At 45.4% G+C, this 19,699-nt stretch overlaps 1 protein-coding gene across 9 annotated transcripts in view; it reads right to left on the reverse strand.

The window, feature by feature from the left end:
- ZNF236 (zinc finger protein 236) overlaps window positions 1-19,699 on the reverse strand; it is a 101,712-nt gene that overhangs the window by 6,236 nt on the left and 75,777 nt on the right. For 5 of the 9 annotated variants that reach the window (XM_032654484.1, XM_032654479.1, XM_032654477.1 and 2 more), the window contains 7 exons: window positions 19,197-19,342; window positions 18,865-19,105; window positions 18,287-18,466; window positions 15,420-15,575; window positions 6,025-6,212; window positions 2,214-2,342; window positions 1,209-1,406 (listed from right to left, as the gene is read on the reverse strand). In XM_032654484.1, the coding sequence (XP_032510375.1) occupies window positions 1,209-1,406; window positions 2,214-2,342; window positions 6,025-6,212; window positions 15,420-15,575; window positions 18,287-18,466; window positions 18,865-19,105; window positions 19,197-19,342 (1,238 nt within the window). Of the gene's footprint in view, window positions 1-1,208; window positions 1,407-2,213; window positions 2,343-6,024; window positions 6,213-7,213; window positions 7,281-15,419; window positions 15,576-18,286; window positions 18,467-18,864; window positions 19,106-19,196; window positions 19,343-19,699 lie in introns of those variants that run through there. The other 4 variants (XM_032654483.1, XM_032654480.1, XM_032654478.1 and 1 more) reach the window with 3 other exon arrangements.

Raw genomic sequence — 19,699 nt, forward strand, 5'->3', positions numbered from 1 at the left:
ATGTCTATATATAGTAACATATACGATTTTAAACATCTTAAATTTTCTTGAACCATTTTTATTCTTTTCCCTCTTCAAAAGGATTTTTTCTCTATCAGGCTGTAACGTTAGTATAGTTATAATTTCTGTACTGTCTACTAAGAGCTCAGTGCAGGCCTTAAGTGCTTTATATTCCTCAAACTAACCCTAAAATGTAAGTATCAACACCCTTATTTTATAAAGCAGGAAACTGAAGCTGCAGACGGTACGTGACCCGACCAGGAGCACAGAGGCTCTAAGTGGCAGAGGCAGAGGCACACAGACGTCGGGCGGGGCTGGGGGCCCCTCAGGCGTAAGGAGTGCTCGCCAACCTCGCCGACCTCGCCGACCTCAGGCTGCAGCCTCTGCAAGAAGACTTCATTGGACAGTCAGTGTTTTGCTTTTAAAAACGAACACGGAGTCCTCTTTTCAGAACACATTAATGCTGGGGCTTCTCATCTCAGAAAACAGTAGAAAAAGAGGTGAGAGGTGCCAGGCAGATGGAGGCCCGGAGAACAGAAACCCGGCTTGCTGACTGACCGCCTCCTCTAAAGGCCCTGAAAAAGGAAGCGTGGGATTCACTGTGCGATCAAGCGCCACTGGATTCTCGTGCTCTTGGTAACTAAGCAGCAGCAGAGGAGGGGCTCTGGCCCGGAAGTCACAGGCCTGGGCACTCCCCATGACCGGTGGTCCTGGAAGTCACATCACAGTAGTACCCTTCCTCATTCTTTCCTCTACTGTGTGGACGTCCCAGAGTGGGACCCTCAGGTTGTCCCCAATGACTGGCAGCTACGAACAACGCTGACCTAACCCTGAGCTCGGGCGGGCATATATGCCTTTGTGCCAACTCTCATGGTGGGAGCCGCTCTCGCGTGGTTAGGTATCGCCTAATTCCCCTGCAGGATGCCAGACCAATTCTGCAGCCTGCCAGCCATCACGAAGTTCCTGCCTCTCCAGAGCCCTGCTCATAGGTGCCGACAGAGCTCTCGTACGTGTCCCCGTGATGGGAGAAACGGCATCTCAAGGTGATCTGTAAATATGTTCACCTCCACGGGCCTTTCCTCGAAAAGAGACGGGAACCGTGTCGCTCACTAGGAAGAGTCCTGACCCCACTGAGTCCTAGGCCTGTGCAGCGCCTCTGACCTGAAGCGAAGAGCAGTGACGCTGGCGGGAGGGGGGCGGGGGCGTACCTTGAGGTGCGTGGCGCGCTTGAAGGCCTTCCTGCACACGGGGCAGACGTGGATGCGCTCCCGGCCGTGCATCTCCTTGCTGTGGTGCAGCAGCAGGGCGGCCGAGGCGAAGGTGCGGCCACACTCCAGGCACTGGTGCAGCCGGCCCTCCTTCTCGGGCTGCCCACCCTGGGCCAGGTTAGGAGACACGTCTGTCACCTGGAGTGGGTCAGAAATCCCGGCTTGACGGGACCGGCGCGAGGGGTACAGGCAGCCCCGCCCCGAACCCAGCCCCCGAGCTTGGCTGTCATCTGTGGGAGGCGGCCGGCCTCCTGGCCTCCCGTGGGAGCAGCTGCAACGAGCAGCTCAGGCGTGCCTCAAGCACGCTGACCGGGCAGGCTCTGGGAAGTGGAGCGCGGCGCCAGCTGGGACCCCAGCCGCAGACCCGGCCCCCAGGTCACTTGTCGTGGCCACTGCGGGCGAGGTCCTCAGCCCTCGTCTTTACTTCTCTGCAAAGTTCCAGGAGTTTTTAGGCCTTTATATGTGGAAGTCTGTCATTTACTACGTGTTTGTCCACCCTCACCCCCGCTGCCAAACTGCGTTTAAGAAAAAGGACTAGTCAAAGGAGAAATAGGTCATGTACACACACGTGAACGTGTATACTATGAAAAAGTGTAGCAAGACTTGAAAGAATCAGCAAAGGTATGACAGGAAATCCTACAAAAGGAACAAAGGCAAATAAATGGCCACGTGCAATCTGATCAGTGGGCAAATAAAGAAGATACTGATAGATTTAAAACTACACTTCCGCATTACTGGAAAATCATGGAACAAACGAGACCCAGTGCTAACCCCCCACCTCTGGGTCCTCCCTGCTCAGCACCCGCTCGTCTCTCGGGAGACACACCTCCTCAGGCTGGCGCTGAGCCCGGCCATGCAGGACTCCCCAGGACCCTCCATCCCATCCCTTCTGAAGCTACGTTTTTTGAAAACTATGAGAGATTGTGGATAAAACGTGTGCTGTACCTGATAGGCGATTTCTTCACAGGCTGCCGACGGCTGTGGAGTGGGGCTCACCAGGATGACCTGGGGCGAGCCCGCACCCCCAGGGCCCGAGAGAGCGGGGTCCGTGAGCAAGGCTGGGAACTGCTGACCCTGGCAGAGGTGATTACTGCTTTAGAAGTTGTGACATGATCAAATCCAGTTGTAATTTAAAAGATCTCTTATGGTGCAGTAACTTCGGAAAACAAGCTGGCAGGTCCTCAAACGCTAACCACAGAATCACCATATGACTCGGCAATTCCGCTCAGAGAAACGAAAACCTACATCCACTTGAAACCGTGTACAGGAATGTGCACAGCTGCACTATTCACAACAGCCCAAACAGGCAGAGAACCCCGATATCCATGAACTGATGAACCGACAGACAAAACGTGGTACAGCTGTACAACGGAACAGTATTCACCAATAAAACAGAATGGTGACGACACGCCTACAACGTGTGCAAGCCAGCGAAGGAGGCCAGTCACAAGGGCCAGCGTCTTGTGATGCCATTTATGGGAAGCGCCCAGAATCGGCAAATCTACAGAGAGCGGATCAGTGGTTGCCAGGGGCTGGGGGAGGCCTGCAGGGGTGGGGTGGATCTGGGGTCGAGGGAGCGACTTGGGGAGTGACTGCTAACTGCTAATGGGACCAGGGTTCTTCTCAGGTGATGAGCTGTTCTAAAATTAGATATGCTGATGGTTGTACAGCTCTGCAAATAGACTACAGACCATTAAATCACACACTTTAAACACATGGGTGAACTTTACGATATATAAATTATATCTCAGTAACCTTGTAAAAAATACGCATATATAAAGAACATTTGTTTAAAAATCGACATAAAAACTACTTTGAGTCTTACTGCCACGCCAGCACACCTTTATCAACTGACTGTGAATCTGAGACAGAGAGAGAGAATGGATGTGGTGAGGGCAATGCAGGGAATGAGTGCAGAGATGAAGTTCAACCTAAAGGAACCAACACTACTGCAAACGCGGGCTCCATACTAAGAACACAACTCGAACTGCTACAATTAAAGCTGATTCTAAGTGTATTTCACACATCCTCAAAACACTCACTCAAAACCATGGATTTGAAGACTCCCCACCAATGCACGATGCTAAGGGGTAAGGGGTCACACGGCCACACAGAACATGGCCCATGTCTCTGGGGGCCTGCAAGCTGAAGGAGAGGCCTGCTGCTCAATGCCCTCACGGGACTGACACAGGCTGAGCCCCAACCGGGAGGACAGAGGCGAGGAGCGGGCGGGGAGATGAAACGCAGGGCCAGACGGCGCTGTGAACACTTCCTCCACCAGAGGATTTTAGGTGCACTTCTTACTGCAAAGACGCCGCCCAAGGCAGATGGGGAAACAAAGGCAACGGGGTAGAATATGGGACATATGGGGCAGAAAATAAATTTACAAGGTCATCTAGATTCTAGAAAAAAGAGAGCTTCAATTAAGATTCTTTACTTTCCATAGGCAATTTTTTAAAGAGTGAAATAATATTTTAGGTGTCTCCATCCATCAGTCCAATTTTCTCACACAAACGTGGGATGGACTGAAAAGTTCCTATGTCCCCTAATAAAGCATCATGCCCACTGCCCGCCCACACAGGGAAGCCGGCTGAATATTGCTATCTTTAAGTAGCAGTTACTGCTGCACTTCTACGTGTCTGTGGCTGGCTTTGGCCCCCACTCTGATTAGACAGTTGGTACCCAATTTTAAAAAATTAATCAAATTTGTCAATCAAAATTAATAAATTCACATTTCCTTATTTTATTAATCAAGAACAAATACAACTGCTGGCCAGAAATTCTGACACACCTGAAGAAGTGCTGGCTCAATAAATTCATATATTCCCAACTAAAGCTAAGACATTTGAGACTCTTAGCTCATACAGGTTTATCAAGGGGAAATGACAATTCCTTTTTGTTTTGAAATGACAACACTGTAGAAGAGATCAGCAGTTGTCAGGGGGAAGGGGAAGCAGATGTGGCTAAAAGGGCAACCTGAGGGATCCTTGTGGGGATGGGCGTGTTCTGCGTCCTGACTGTGCCAATGACAACACCTGGAGGGTGCGGTGCCCTGGTTTTACAAGATGCTACCACTGGAGAAACTGGGTAGGGGGTCTACGGGATCTGTGTTATTTCTTACAACTGCCTGCGAATCCACAATTATCTCAAAATAAAAAAGCTTAATTAAAAAGAATCCTGAACACGACGTGATTTACTAGCTCACGGCTGGTGTTCCAAAGGCTCGTGTTAAGTACTCTTAATGCAAATGCCCTGATTCAAAAACCAAGTGCCTTATAAAATAAATGCTCAACAATCAGCTATACTTACAGAAATGATGACCTGAATCCGCTAAAATGGCATCATCTAGAAGTCACTTATTTTTGGTTTGTATTATTACTTGCAGTCTGTTTCTTTGCTATATTTCATTTACACTGAGGTGGAAATTGTAGTAATTCTCATTCCCCAAGTGCACATGAATTTTGTAGACCCCTCAACTGCTCAGGGGGCCCAGGCTGCTGAGTCAAAATCGCCTGGGAGGGAGCGTTCTGGTCGGCCGCGACAGAAGCCCCTCGCATGCAGTGTCCCACGTGTTCCCCGGGGAAAGGGCCGGGCATGCTGGCAGGGGATCTCACAGGGCGTGAGCCCAAAGCGAGCAGAGGACACGTGACCGTTCTACAAAGGGAAAAGAGCGAGGACCTAGAAGAGGTAACCCATCTTCCTGCAGTCATAACAGCCAGCACGCACCTGTGGCAGGATCAGAAGAGACCCTGCTCTGGATGCCACAGCTGTCAGCGTTTCCCTGCACAGTGAGAGCCCAAGAGCAGAGACGAGGCTCCAGCCAGGAGAGCAGGTGACTGTCTACTCCGCTGCCCAGCCTGCCTCTTCACAGCCAGTGACACGCACAGCCGGGCACACGCACAGCCAGGGACATGCACAGCCGGCGACACGCACAGCCAGGCACACGCACAGCCAGGGACACGCACAGCCGGGCACACGCACAGCCGGGCACACGCACAGCCGGGCACACGCACAGCCAGCGACACGCACAGCCGGGCACACGCACAGCCGGGCACACGCACAGACAGGGACCAGCAGACAGGTTCGCTGTCGAAACTCCTACAGCGCTTTACTACAGGGATTCATCACTGTAATTAATCATCCTTTCTCATGAGTTTTCTAATTAAGCTGTGAAAGGTTTTTCAGCATCTTAAGCTCAATGCGTTATCTAAAATGTACACCCTTCTATCCAGCACATCTCCTGCAGGGATTCATCTAAGAACATAAGTGATGCAGAGCATAAGAATTTCCACCCTACTAATAACAAACCCTGGATGCAACGCGGTGCCCCTCAGTAAACTCATCTACAAGACGAACGGTGGTACAGTCATTACAAACGTCTGCGCTGCTAAAATCACTGATGGGAAGATATTCACAATATAATTAATGAGGGGGAAAAGTTTACACTACACGATATATACGTGAGCTCATTTCTGTAAAAGTTAGAAAATACGCATCTGTACGTATGAATAGAAAGGTTTAGAAGCGTAGACACACTCAAACGTTAAGTGCAGTTCCGTTTGGGTAGTGGATTTTTTTAAATGCTTTTCTGTATTGTCTGGATTTTCTTGTACTCCCCACTTTAACAAATTACTTTTTCAATTTAATCAGAAAAAAACCACTTCAGCTTTGAAAGAGCGTATTCAGAACACACACTCAGGAAAGTGATAAGTTCCCCGGGACGACCCCGTGGGGCAGGGGGAACACAGGAACTCACCTGAGAAGCGATGTTGAGCGTGACCGTGTCCAGCCCCCCGGAGAGCAAACCCTGAGTGTCAGCCAGGGTCAGCGTGACACTGGCCTCTGCCCCCACTCCCGATGAGGACATGACCAGGTTCTGGGCAGATGTGGCAGATGGGGACATGGGTGTTGTCAAAGGCAGGCTTCCAGCTGTGGCATTAAGTTCTACAGAAGAGGCAAAACGGGAAAGTAGGTAAGTCCAATGTTATTCGCACGGGAAGACAACCTTCATAAAGGAACGCATCCGTCATAATCAGCATTTACGTCGCCTGAGCTTGCGAAAGTGCACGAAGGCAATCACAGTATCTTTGATTCCAACGTTATGGCAAGGCTTCTGTAAATATCTACATGTCCTTACACGTAAATGTACTCTGCTTCTGAAGTGTAAACAGAGAAAAAAGCCGTAAAAGAGAGTGAAAAAGTGACCCTAAGGCCCAGTCACCGCTGCCAGTGCAGAAGGAGACTCAGACAAGAATTTCCAGGACACTGTCCTCATCCAGGACCAGAGACCAGCCTGGAGAGAGGAATGAAACGGGACCCACTGAGCGACAACCAGCTCCACAGTGTAACATCTGTCAACTCTGCTTCCGTTCACCTATTCTGAAACACAGGCAATCAAAATCGACCTCATGCAATCCTTTAAATACTAATTTATCCTGCAGGACACCTTAATTTTCTTTGGAGAACAAAACAAAACACTATAATATTTTCCCCTTGTAGCTAACGATATAACAGAAAGGAAGACATCTGGGACAGATCGGGCAAAGAAAGGAAGGCCTTCTCTTCCACAACACTGAAACTCATGCACCTACTGGCAAACGAAATGGGCGTAGCATGGTATTATCAAAGTCCTGTGGCGGGCACCAACAAAACACAACTGTTTAAAGTTTTTACTTGTAAGCATAACACACATGCACATGCACGTGTACACACACGCACGCACAATTCTCACAAGCTGTCCTTCCATTCATCTAGCAAACGTGACTTATCACCCACTTGCGTCAGCCACCGTTCCAGGTGCTAGCGACCCCAAGATGACACCTAAAGCAGAAATTCCGAACACTAGTCCCTAGTTAGGTCTGAACACAAAACACCACGAGACTCCCGCGGTCCTCCGCTGAGACCTGGGTCTGCCCGAGTCGGGCACAGGGAACCAGGCTACTTACTTGTAACTGGCGTCCTCCACAGATCCACACTCCCGGAGTCCCACACTGTGCGGCACACACCTGGAACCTTCAAAAGCAGTACAACCATTAGGAGGCTGGGAGTCTCCGCTCTGAAGCAGCCACGCGGCTCCCGAGAACCTCGCCAGCCCCCCCTCGCTCGCGTCTGCACAGCGCGCGTGCCCGGCCGCCAGGACGGGAGGGGAGTGTGGATCTGCGGAGGTACCCGGGCTACCTCCTCACCGGGCATCCCCTCCACACACCCGAACTCTCGCAAACGCATGCAGGTGTGACGCCATCGGGAGGGGTGAGGATGAACAAGAAGGACCCTGCAGGACCTGGCGAGGAGCAGCTCCACGAGCTGCCGTTCAGTCAGAACCCTAAGGAGAGGATGGGGCCGGCCGCAGGGCGCGGGCTGGGAGAAGCACGGTGGTGTGAGGGCCACGTCGGCCAAGAGCACCCCACGGGCTCAGGGATCATCCCGGAGTAGCCACGGGACTCCAGACCTCACCACAACTCCTGCAACTAAGGAGACACAGACCTTCTCCCCTTCCGACCAGTGAACTACGTCCGACGTTCTGAGGATGGTTAAGGTAGTGGAAGGTTCCAGGACGTGCAGCACAAGGAATGCAAAGAGAAAACAGGAGCTTGCGAGTTCATTAACTAAGGTGAACCCTGACACAAAGTTCAGAGAAAAGACTCAACAACTTCACAGAAGGCCAGAGCTCATACTTCAACTCAAACAGTGTGGTGGTGACGCAACCTTTAATAATGTTCTTACTTCAAGAGACTTCCCACAAGAAGGATGACCCTAGTTCAGGCAGAACTAGTCTCAATACGGTCGAAAAGAACCTGTGTTTAAAAATTTTCTTACGCATGCAATTAAATGATTAAAATAATAAAAAGCTGTAATTATATTTGTTTAATATAGAGCTCTTAGCCATATGAAAGTATTTGCTTAAAGCTCTAGAAGCCATAATTTAAAATTCAAATTAAATACTCTTAACAGGAAAATTAAGATTCAGTACTGAAGTAAACACTGTCGACTCTTACTTTTAGTTCCCACTTATTTTTTCTTATTTCTTCTATTCCCCTAGGACACATCACAGCCACCTAAGCCCTACTTCACTTCATGACTCTAACTCAAAAAGAGTAATCTTTAAAGGATTAACAAGTTCTGTGTGTTCACCAAACCCACCCTGTTTTCAGTCTTTTTGGGGATATGTCTTCACAGCCTCTAAGAAAACTCAATGATAATTTTGGAGGGTTTCATAACAAGCTGACAAGGTGTGAGATCACTTTTTTCTTGAGATTAACAAAAAAGTGGTGAGAGGAGGCGGGGAGTCAGGAACAGGAACGGTGCCCTGACTGGCCTCACCCCCAGGAAGAGCGGGAAGAGCGTCTGATGGTAAAGTGCACCCACTGGTAGGGGCCGTTAACATTTCTGAGCTGTTGGGAAGTAAGTAACTGACTGTACTTAAATCTAGGAGAAACGGAGGTCAAAATAACCTCCCAAAGAACTAGTAAACAAAGAACTGATCCTTCTCTCACTGAAAGCAGAACTCAATCCATTCACCAACATCACCTTAAAAAGGGACTCAGATGACAATGAACACACGGCGACCCAGAACCTATGGGATGCGGCAAAACCAGTTCCAAGAGGGAAGTTTCTAGCAACACAGTCCTACCTCAAGAAACAAGAAACTTCTCAAATAAACAACCTAACCTTACACCTAAAGGAATTAGAGAAAGAAGAACAAAAAAACCCCCCAAAGTTAGCAGAAGGAAAGAAATCATAAAGATCAGATCAGAAATAAACAAAAAAGAAATCAAGGAACCAATAGCAAAGATCAATAAAACTGAAAGCTGGTTCTTTGAGAAGATAAACAAAATTGATAAACCATTAGCCAGACTCATCAAGAAAAAAAGGGAGAAGACTCAGATCAACAGAATTAGAAATGGAAAAGGAGAAGTAACAACTGACACTGCAGAAATACAAAGGATCATGAGAGATTGCTACAAGCAACTCTATGCCAATAAAATGGACAACCTGGAAGAAATGGACACATTCTTAGAAATGTACAACCTTCCGAGACTGAACCAGGAAGAAATAGAAAATATAAACAGATCAATCACAAGCACAGAAATTGAGACTGTGATTAAAAATCTTCCAGCAAACAAAAGCCCAGGACCAGATGGCTTCGCAGGCGAATTCTACCAAACATTTAGAGAAGAGCTAACACCTATCCTTCTCAAGCTTTTCCAAAATATAGCAGAGGGAGGAACACTCCCAAACTCGTTCTATGAGGCCACCATCACCCTGATACCAAAACCAGACAAGGATGTCACAAAGAAAGAAAACTACAGGCCAATAACACTGATGAACATAGATGCAAAAATCCTCCACGAAATACTAGCAAACAGAATCCAACAGCACATTAAAAAGGATCATACACCATGATCAGGTGGGGTTTATCCCAGCAATGCAAGGATTCTTCAGTATATGCAAACCAATCAATGTGACACACCATATTAACAAACTGAAGGAAAAAAACCATATGATCATCTCAATAGATGCAGAAAAAGCTTTCAACAAAATTCAACACCGATTTATGATAAAAACCCTCCAGAAAGTTGGCATAGAGGGAACTTACCTCAACATAATAAAAGGCCGTATATGACAAACCCACAGCCAACATCATTCTTAATGGTGAAAAACTGAAACCATCTCCACTGAGATCAGGAACAAGACAAGGTTGCCCACCCTCACCACTATTATTCAACATAGTTTTGAAATTTTTAGCCACAGCCATCAGAGATGAAAAAGAAATAAAAGGAATCCAAATCGGAAAAGAAGCAAAGCTGTCACTGTTTGCAGATGACATGATGCTATACACAGAGAATCCTAAAGATGCTACCAGAGAACTACTAGAGCTAATCAATGAATTCGGTAAAGTAGCAGGATACAAAACTAATGCACAGAATCTCTTGCATTCCTACACACACCAATGATGAAAAATCTGAAAGAGAAATTAAGGAAGCACTCCCATTTACCACTGCCACAAAAAGAATAAAATACCTAGGAATAAACCTACCCAAGGAGACAAAAGACCTGTATGCAGAAAACTATAAGACACTGATGAAAGAAATTAAAGATGATACAAAGAGATGGAGAGATATACCATATTCTTGGATGGGAAGAATCAACATTGTGAAAATGACTCTACTACCCAAAGCAATCTACAGATTCAGTGCAATCCCTATCAAACTACTAATGGCATTTTTCACAGAACTAGAACAAAAAAATGCACAATTTGTATGGAAACACAAAAGACCCCGGGGAGCCAAAGCAGTCTTAAGAAAGAAAAACGGAGCTGGAAGAATCAGGCTCCCGACTTCAGAATATACTACAAAGCTACAGTAATCAAGACAGTATGGCACTGGCACAAAAACAGAAATACAGATCAGTGGAACAGGATAGGAAGCCCAGAGATAAACCCACGCACATATGGTCACCTTATCTTTGATAAAGGAGGCAAGAATATACAATGGAGAAAAGACAGCCTCTTCAATAAGTGGTGCTGGGAAAACTGGACAGCTACATGTAAAAGAATGAAATTAGAACACTCCTTAACACCACACACCCAAATAAACTTAAAATGGATTAAAGACCTATACATAAGGCCAGACACTATAAAACTCTCAGAGGAAAACATAGGCAGAACACTCTATGACATAAATCACAGCAAGATCCTTATTGACCCACCTCCTAGAGAAATGGAAATAAAAACGAAAATAAAGAAATGGGACCTAATGAAACTTCAAAGCTTCTGCACAGCAAAGTAAACCATAAACAAGATCAAAAGACAACCCTCAGAATGGGAGAAAATATTTGCAAATGAAGCAACTGACAAAGGACCAATCTCCAAAATTTACGAGCAGCTCATGTGCAGCTCAATATCAAAAAAACAAACAACCCCATCCAAAAAATGAGCGGAAGAGCTATACAGACATTTCTTCAAAGATATACAGACAGTCAACAAACACATGAAAAAATGCTCAACATCACTAATTATTAGAGAAATGCAAATCAAAACTATAATGAGGTACCACCTCACACCAGTCAGAATGACCATATCATGAAAAAATCTACAAACAGTATGGGGGGGTTCCTTAAAAAACTACAAATAGAACTACCATATGACCCAGCAATCCCACTACTGGGCATATACCCTGAGGAAACCATAATTCAAAAAAAGTCACGTACCACAATGTTCACTGCAGCTCTATTTAGCCAGGACATGGAAGCAACCTAAGTGTACACCGACAGATGAATGGATAAAGAAGATGTGGCACATGTATACAATGGAATATTACTGGGCCATAAAAAGAAACGAAATTGAGTTATTTGTAGGGAGGTGGATGGACCTAGAGTCTGTCGTACAGAGTGAAGTAAGTCAGAAAGAGAAAAAATACCGTATGATGCTAATGCATATATATGGAATCTAACAAAAAAAAAAAGGTTCTGAAGAACCTCGGGGCAGGACAGGAATAAAGATGCAGATGCAGAGAATGGACCTGAGGACACGGGGAGGGGGAAGGGTGAGCTGGGACGAAGTGAGAGAGTGGCATGGACATATATACACTACCAAATGTAAAACAGAGAGCTTGTGGGAAGCGGCCGCATAGCCCAGGGAGATCAGCTGGGTGTTTTGTGACCACCTAGAGGGGTGGGATAGGGAGGGTGGGAGGGAGGGAGACGCAAAAGAGAAGAGATATGGGGATATATGTATATGTACAGCTGACTCACTCTGTTGTACAGCAGAAACTAACACACCACTGTAAAGCAATCATACTCCAATAAAGATGTTTAAAACAAATAAATAAATAAATAAAGTATTCTAAAATCAAAAAAAAAAAAAAAAAGGGACTCAGGTAAGAACAAAAAGACAATGTTAAATTCCTTAAAAAGCTGTGCTAAATTTCAAGCCTCTATTAATAATAACTTTCTGCCTCTGAAAGGGTACTTATAGAATACGTGCCCATGTTCTAGGAAAACCCTTTGTCGTGGGTGTTACCTGGATCGGATCTGGAAATGGCCTTCAAACCCATATCACACATCTGAACAAAAGCACATGCTTTCGTCCTGGATGTGAAATTCTGACTCATCGGGGCACATCGACTTATTTGTAAATCCCTAAATGGTAACAGCCTACTTCCAACTAAGGCGCCAAGAGCCCAAAAGCTGCCCTAGAAGCTGGCAGCCCACCACGCGCTGCTCACACAGAGAGTTAACGACGACAACCAGGCGCACAGTCACCATGCTCGTCCCCTGCCCGTGAGACCATCACCCTGTATCTGTGGAGGCAGATGTACAAGGTGGAACATCCATTGTCTGACTCACAGAAGACAGATGCTTTCCACAGGTGATCAAGGGCCTGCAACATGACTTTCACCGGGTGACACCGAAAGTTTGTATTTTGGTGCTCATCTTGGAAGAGGTGTGTTTAATCTCAAAGTCACTTCAATTCCAGTTCTTATTGGTGTGGCCTGAAGCTCGGCCTGGGACTGACTGATTCTAAGATAAATGTTGCCCATTAAGATGCAATCTCTTGACAATAGGATATAGATGAAATCAGCCTCTTAATTATAAATAGCACTAGTGGAATACGCAAACCTCTCTAAAAACATCTGCTTAGAGTCAAGGATCAAGTGGTTCAGCGTATGAAGAATCTTTTCCTATATTCAGGATTATTCGAAGATGCCAAAGGTATTTGAGATCGTAATACAACTGAGTTGCTTATATAAAATTAATCCTGTATTTATAATAACTGATACTACATTATTAAACAAATGTCCTTTAGTTATGAGCACATCTTTTATTTTCTAATATCATGAAACTCCTGAAAAAAATTTTTTTAATAAGGTACCAAATTAAGCTAAAGTAGCGTCAAAAAAGAAGAAGAGAGAAAAGTTCTCAGCTGGCTATACAACAATAAGTCTTAAGAGAGAAAAAAAAAAATTAAATCAGAAGAAAGGGGCCTGCGTGTTGTTTTTAAAGAAACATCAGTGCACGGCATACAGGAGCCCTGTACACAACTGACCGCTCTTCCCCTGCCCGTGAGACCATCACTCTGTATCTGTGGAGGCAGATGTACAAGGTGGAACACCCATTGTCTGACTCACAGAAGACAGAGGTTTAAAGAAATACAGGTGGCCAGAACAGAGCCCTCTGCGTTCCTGGGCTCTCCCTCCATCCCCTTCTCCATTCTGATCAGAACATCACCAGCTTTAAGTAATCTGCTGTACCAGCGAACGTCCAGGGTCACCAAGTAGCGCAAAACATCCCTCCATTTAAAGGGAAACACCTAAAACTCTCCTTGTCTTTCCATCGATTTGCCCAGGACTCACTACAGACATGAAGCAGGGCTTCCAAGGAGATGTAAGATTCCACCACCTACAGCCAGTTTACTCCTCAGGGAAGCAGGAGGCGGGGAGAGCCTGACATCCCAGCATTCCAGGACAGAGACCCCCACCAGAGCGTGACACCACTCATTCGGGCCAAACACAAGAGACACATCTTCACATTGCAACACGCACCGCGCACCACGCACCACGCAGGGTGAGAGAGGTGATCAGAACCCCAGAGGTGATAAGAAAGAACACAAGTGTCTAGTCCTTTACAAAAAGACACAAACTAAGACTTTCAGGAAACAGCTGCAGAAACAAGTTTGCTATGTAACTTGAGTAGTACATGATATACTGTAGAAGTCTTACCTATTACAGGCTAAATTATAACCTGAAAGTACTAGCTTTCATAGCCAATTATAATATAAAACAAAATTCCCCTTAATTGCAAACAAAACCAAAAGACTCTCATTTCAAATTAATAAGTACAAGAATTCAGTTCTGGGATACAATTTTCTTAGAGCCCCAAAATTAAACAAGCAAACCGACGCAGGAGGGACAGAGCTAAGAGCAAAGTAGAGACGGGAACACACGGAGAGCAGTGGTACAGTGGAAACGGTCATCGGCCGCAAGTCCAGATTTTGCATCTGCCCAGATCCGCCAACACGTGATTCCAACCAGGCTCTTAAGCAGCCGGGTGTCAGTTCACCCTTCAGCAAAGGGGAGGGGTGGACAGAAAGCCCCTCAGGGTCCTGAGTGGAACCTCGCTGTGTGCAGCTGTCTCGGCTCCCCGCCTGCTTCACTTCATCAAGTCCCCGCCCTGCGGCATCTGCAGATCCATCAAGCCCTCGCTCGCGGGGGAGAAATGCCCCCCCACGGCCAGGGCTCCCGCGACCAGGTCAACCCCCCACCCCTGAGACGTGCTCCCTGGGCGCCCTTCTCCCCTTTATGTATCGCTACTGCCGTTCATCCTACACTGATTTACGGCTTTCTTCAATAAACGTCTGCTCTGTTCGTTTCTAGGACCCAAAATGCAAGGGGACCGTAGTTGCCTTGCCCAACATGACACACCCAGATTTAGTAGACTTCTTACCATACAGTATGCACCACAGTCTTTCAGTGAATAGAAGAATTACTGGCTAAGAAAGCATTTCAATTAAGCACAAAAAAAAGTCTAGCTGGGGGTACAAACATATCTAAAGATTAAATTTTTTTTCTCAAAAAATGATATACAGAGCTGGAAAATAAAGAGGGCTAAGAAAGTAATGAAATCTCTACAAGGTAAGGCAAACAGGTATGGCATCCTCAACTGTTAACGTTTACTTATGAAGCTGTGACCTATTTCACTGGAGCTCTATTTTTTATTAAAGCCTAGACTTCAAAACCTTAGTAAGATGTCTTCTTTTAATTCTGCCATCCTACATTCAGCTGGTGCCCAAACATTCTCACCGCAGGGCACAAAGTAATGAGCCAGAGGCACTTTCAGCCTGGGTGACACAGGGACAGCTTTGTGACTTGCAGACATACACAATGCCTTGCATATTTGAATAAGATTATTTACCTTTGTTCTTTAGAAGGTGGAAACGACCTTAAAAGGTTAATAACACTCGAGACAGTTCTGTGTCCTAGAACTATACATAAGCCACTAATCATCACAGAATCACATCAAACGTATTAGAACACACAGTTGACACACTCGTCACGCAACAAGACAGGTGGCTTCTCTCCGCTGACCAGGTGCAGAGCCCTATAACTATGAAATGCTATGAAGCCTCTCGTGGCTGGATCGTTAGCTGCATACCTGAAGCGTTTAATGTTGCACTCTGTGAAAGAAGCTGATCATTGCTTATGGTCAAGGTGGCACCCGTAGATTGACTACTGACTGCAGGTGCGGACAATCTTATGCTTCCGTTCAGTTCACTACTTCCATTAGAACTGTGCTGAATAAGATCTTGACCTAAATAGAAATTAATACTGTGATACCTGAGAGTAACACATTAATTCACATACTGGCAAGTATGTTAAACTTATAATAACATCCTTTTAAAAGTGAAAGCTATTTCATTTTTAATACTATTTAAAGAGAAAAAAAAATGAAAATAAGACCATGAAATACATTTCCCAAAATGAAACTACCTGTTCACACTTTTTAAGCTATAAAGTTTTTAAGTGCGTCTTAAGAGTTCTACTTTAACCCAGAATTTAGGCACTTAGAGCTGCACACTTTGTTGAATAAAACTTAAACCGAATTGGAAATACTTCCAAACATGGTAGACTCCCAGCTGCAGCATCGAGGGGCACGAGGGAGGGTACCAAGGCCTCCCTTGCGGCAGCAGTGGCCGCTACAGGTCTCCTGCGGGAGGGTCACTGCCCCACGGCGCTCTGGATGCGCACAGCAGGCTCAAGCACGCCGTGATGTACTCCCACCGAGAGACATGGGCTTCCGTCAGCTTCATTAGCTTGTAACCTTTACATTACAGCATAATTGTATAATGTAATCAGATAGTATGGAAACAGGAACATGAAAATTAAAAACCCGAGCTGTTTCAATGAAAACCAAAAGACAAAAGGATGCTGCACTCAGCTTCATAATCACCGGCACCCTCATGCCACACTAGAGAAACAGAACTGGGGAATGAGTCTGTGCAACAGGGGTGGAAGTGTGGGCAAAATAAAACGTGCAGAACTCCTACCAGCAGAGCAGACCCATTTTCAAAGACCTGCGGATAAATGCTCAAAATCGTGTAGGCATCGTTTTTCTGACACTCTGCTTGACGTGGCTTTCTATTAATAACTGAAGACATCAGGTAAGAGCACTTTTACTTACACGACAACTGGGGGAGACTGAGGACCCTCCTCGCCTTTTACCCAATGTTTAACTTCTTTCCCAAACAGCTTAGGAATTGCTAAAGGTCTGTACACCTTAACTGAAGTAGTATTTGCATTCTAGCATTCATAAGCATTTATAATTCTGTGCATTCATGGAAAACAGAACATTCGACAAAATAACCAAACATTTCTATAGCACAGCTAGATGCTTTCCACAGGTGACCACAAATTAGAAGTTTTTCTAGACTTCTCAGAATGTGATAAGAAAATGTTGAGTTAGTAGTCCCCACAGCCAATTCTCATTACACACAATAATGAGAAGTAAAGGAATAAGAAATCTTAAGCCCAGAGTTTGGGCAACCCTTATATTTCCTCAACTGACAAAGATTTCTCCTAGGATAACCCTTTTAAGCTTTTTTTTTTAAAATTGCAGTTATATTCACCTAATACACTAAAAATTAACAATAAAATAACTAAATGATCGATAATAGGAAAACATAGGAGAAACAGAAGTACAAGCCACAAACACAAAAACACATTTGCCGAACTATATGTTATGTGTTTTTTGTACAGGACTAGCACAACCCCTCAAATATTGAGATTATGCAAAAAAAGTTAATTCCATCAACAAAACAGCTTTCTGAAAATAACTCTTCCATGTTTCCAACATTAAAATTCAAATATATATATATATGTATATAAATACACATATATTAAATAAAAAAGAACAGAGTTAGTGAATTTGATAAAATTCAAAGTTAATTTCTGCTGCCTGCTAGCATCTAAAAACCACTGCGCGTCACTGAGAAGCAAAGCTCCATCCAGGAATAGCTCCTCAAACTTCTCACATAAATTGAAAGGAATAAAGACACCCCTTAAGAAAGCAAGCTTTTGGTTTTCTTCTCAATAAATACTCTTTCTTTTCCAATAATGATTTTTGCAGAAATCTCAGGCAACAGAGGTAATAACTACACTGACCGCTCACACGGCTATCAGCCCAGTATTCCAGCCACTGCCATACTGTGTCTCCAGGGAGGTTATTTTGACCCCAGCAAAATGTTTTTCTTTTCTTTTTTTTTTTTCTTTAAAAAACAACAATCTCATAAGGTTGTTATGAGACTTAAATGAGTTAGCATTTGTCAAAGTTACTAGAACAGGACCTGGTGCACTGTAAGGGTCAAAAAATTGTTGCTAAATTTAAGAACCACTTGGTTAACATGAAGAGCTCACAGCTGAGAGTCATGTGGGCAAAGCGCACCTGTAAAATATGCTCCAAGCTAACTCAGATGAGAACATATTGTGAGAATTAATGCTCTACACGGGGAAGAACTGACCGTGAACATCACAGGCCTGGAACAGGGAACACATTAGCTGGTAACTCACATGGAGGATGAGCTTGCCAATCTCAGTGGCCTGGGCTGCCAAAGGGTGTCTTCCACCCACTTATCTAGTTCTACCATAATTTTCTGCATAATCTGAGAAGAATTCTGAAAAGGTCAGGGGGGTAGGTATCTGTAATCTCCTAGTGTAACCACTTATACCAATTCGACTCCTTTAGCTCAAAGGAGCATGGTAAGAATTATGAAGCCATGGTTTTCTGCTCTTGGTTAAACAAGATATATGTGACGAAGCTACCTGGCTCAAACTGGACGTGCCGTGAGGAGCCACCACGTTTAATCCCTGGTATCAGATGGGAGCTGCAGGGTGATGATTCTCACATAAATTACAAACACTTCCTGAGGCACTGGATTTAGGCAAAGCTCAGTCTTGCAGGAAAAAGATACAAAAAAGAGTTACCTAAACTGCAGGTGATAGGATTTAAAAAATTTTAAGACTAACCGGAGATGGTCAGGGTGATTTCCTGCGGCGACCCCGAGGACGACGCAGCGGTGGGCCCGGCAGCCTGCGCCAGCACCTGGCTCAGGCTCGAGTTGTTAATGGTCAGGGTGATCTCGTGGGGGCCACTGGAGGTGGACACCAGGCCTTGTGATGTCATCACCTGAGAGAGGTCTTGCGTCCCTGGTCATCGTTATAAAACAGAACAAAGCTGGGCTTAAAAAAATAATCATTTCCTCCTTGTTCATATTAAAATATTTTAGTGCAACTGTTACTTTAAAAAGAGAAGGATTCAAAATACAGTATCAGTCATCTCTAATTCCTTAATCTGAAATCATTTAAAAACAAACAAAAAGCCTTATGAGGAAACAGGAAGCCGGTTCCATGAATGCAATCTCTGTGCATATACTGACTAAACATCATTTATCGTCAGAAAAGCTTACTTTATTCTTAGGACATTTATTCGTTAAGCTTTATAAAGAGAAGAAAACAGCATCCCAGTGTCCCCAGACCAAATCTGTGACTGTCAGCAGCGAGCCGAAACTCCAGCTGTCACAGTCAACCGAAGCGGCAGCTCTCACCACTGCTGCTGGTGGTCAGCACGGAATCCTGCTCCGAGAGCGGGCCTATGGTCAGGTTGGCAGACGTCACCGTGGGCTGCAAGGACAGGCCTGAGATGGGCTGGAGGACCACGCTGGCCGGGACTGTACTGTCTGGTGTCTGAAGGGAGCTGTGCTGCGGGGCCAGGCCGGGCTCCACGGTCGGCTGTGGAGCAAGCAGGTTACCCTGCTGTAGCGTCTGCTGCAGGACACTTGGGTCAATCTGAAAGCACAGAGGTTGTTGTGATGGAAATTTCACGCTGAGTGTGACTCAGACCATCTGAAAGCACAGAAAAGCCTGGTGGGCGTCGCACCTGTAGCGTGATATTATTAATGCTGGAAGCGTCGATCCCAGAGATTTGAACACTGGGTGCAACCAAGTTAGCAGCCAACTGTAACTGTATGCCCTCGAGGGTGGCCAGGCTTCCGTCTGTCAAAGACACTGTCCAGTCGCCACCAGCTGCAGAGGAAGAACAGGAATGACTGCGTACCAGACACTTTCTCCAACAGGAAAAACGCACTGGGTTTCTAAATACAGACGTTCTAAACACATACCGACATGACCTAGCTAACAAATACTGATATTTACTTTACATAGGCACATACATACCTAATTTAATCATCACAAAACAAACCTTGTGAAATAGAAAATAATATTACCCATTTCAAACACATCAGGAAACTAGGCTCCAAGAGATCACACCGATGAGCCCAGGGTTTAAAACAACGCTATTATCTTGTCTTATTACGCTTTAATCGCACCGTGGGTCATGACACTGAAAGAAGGCCACTCAGGATGTCCAGCAGCTCCTAACAG

Source organism: Phocoena sinus, chromosome 14 (genome assembly GCF_008692025.1).
Source record: "Phocoena sinus isolate mPhoSin1 chromosome 14, mPhoSin1.pri, whole genome shotgun sequence".
Classification (NCBI taxonomy): domain Eukaryota; kingdom Metazoa; phylum Chordata; class Mammalia; order Artiodactyla; family Phocoenidae; genus Phocoena; species Phocoena sinus.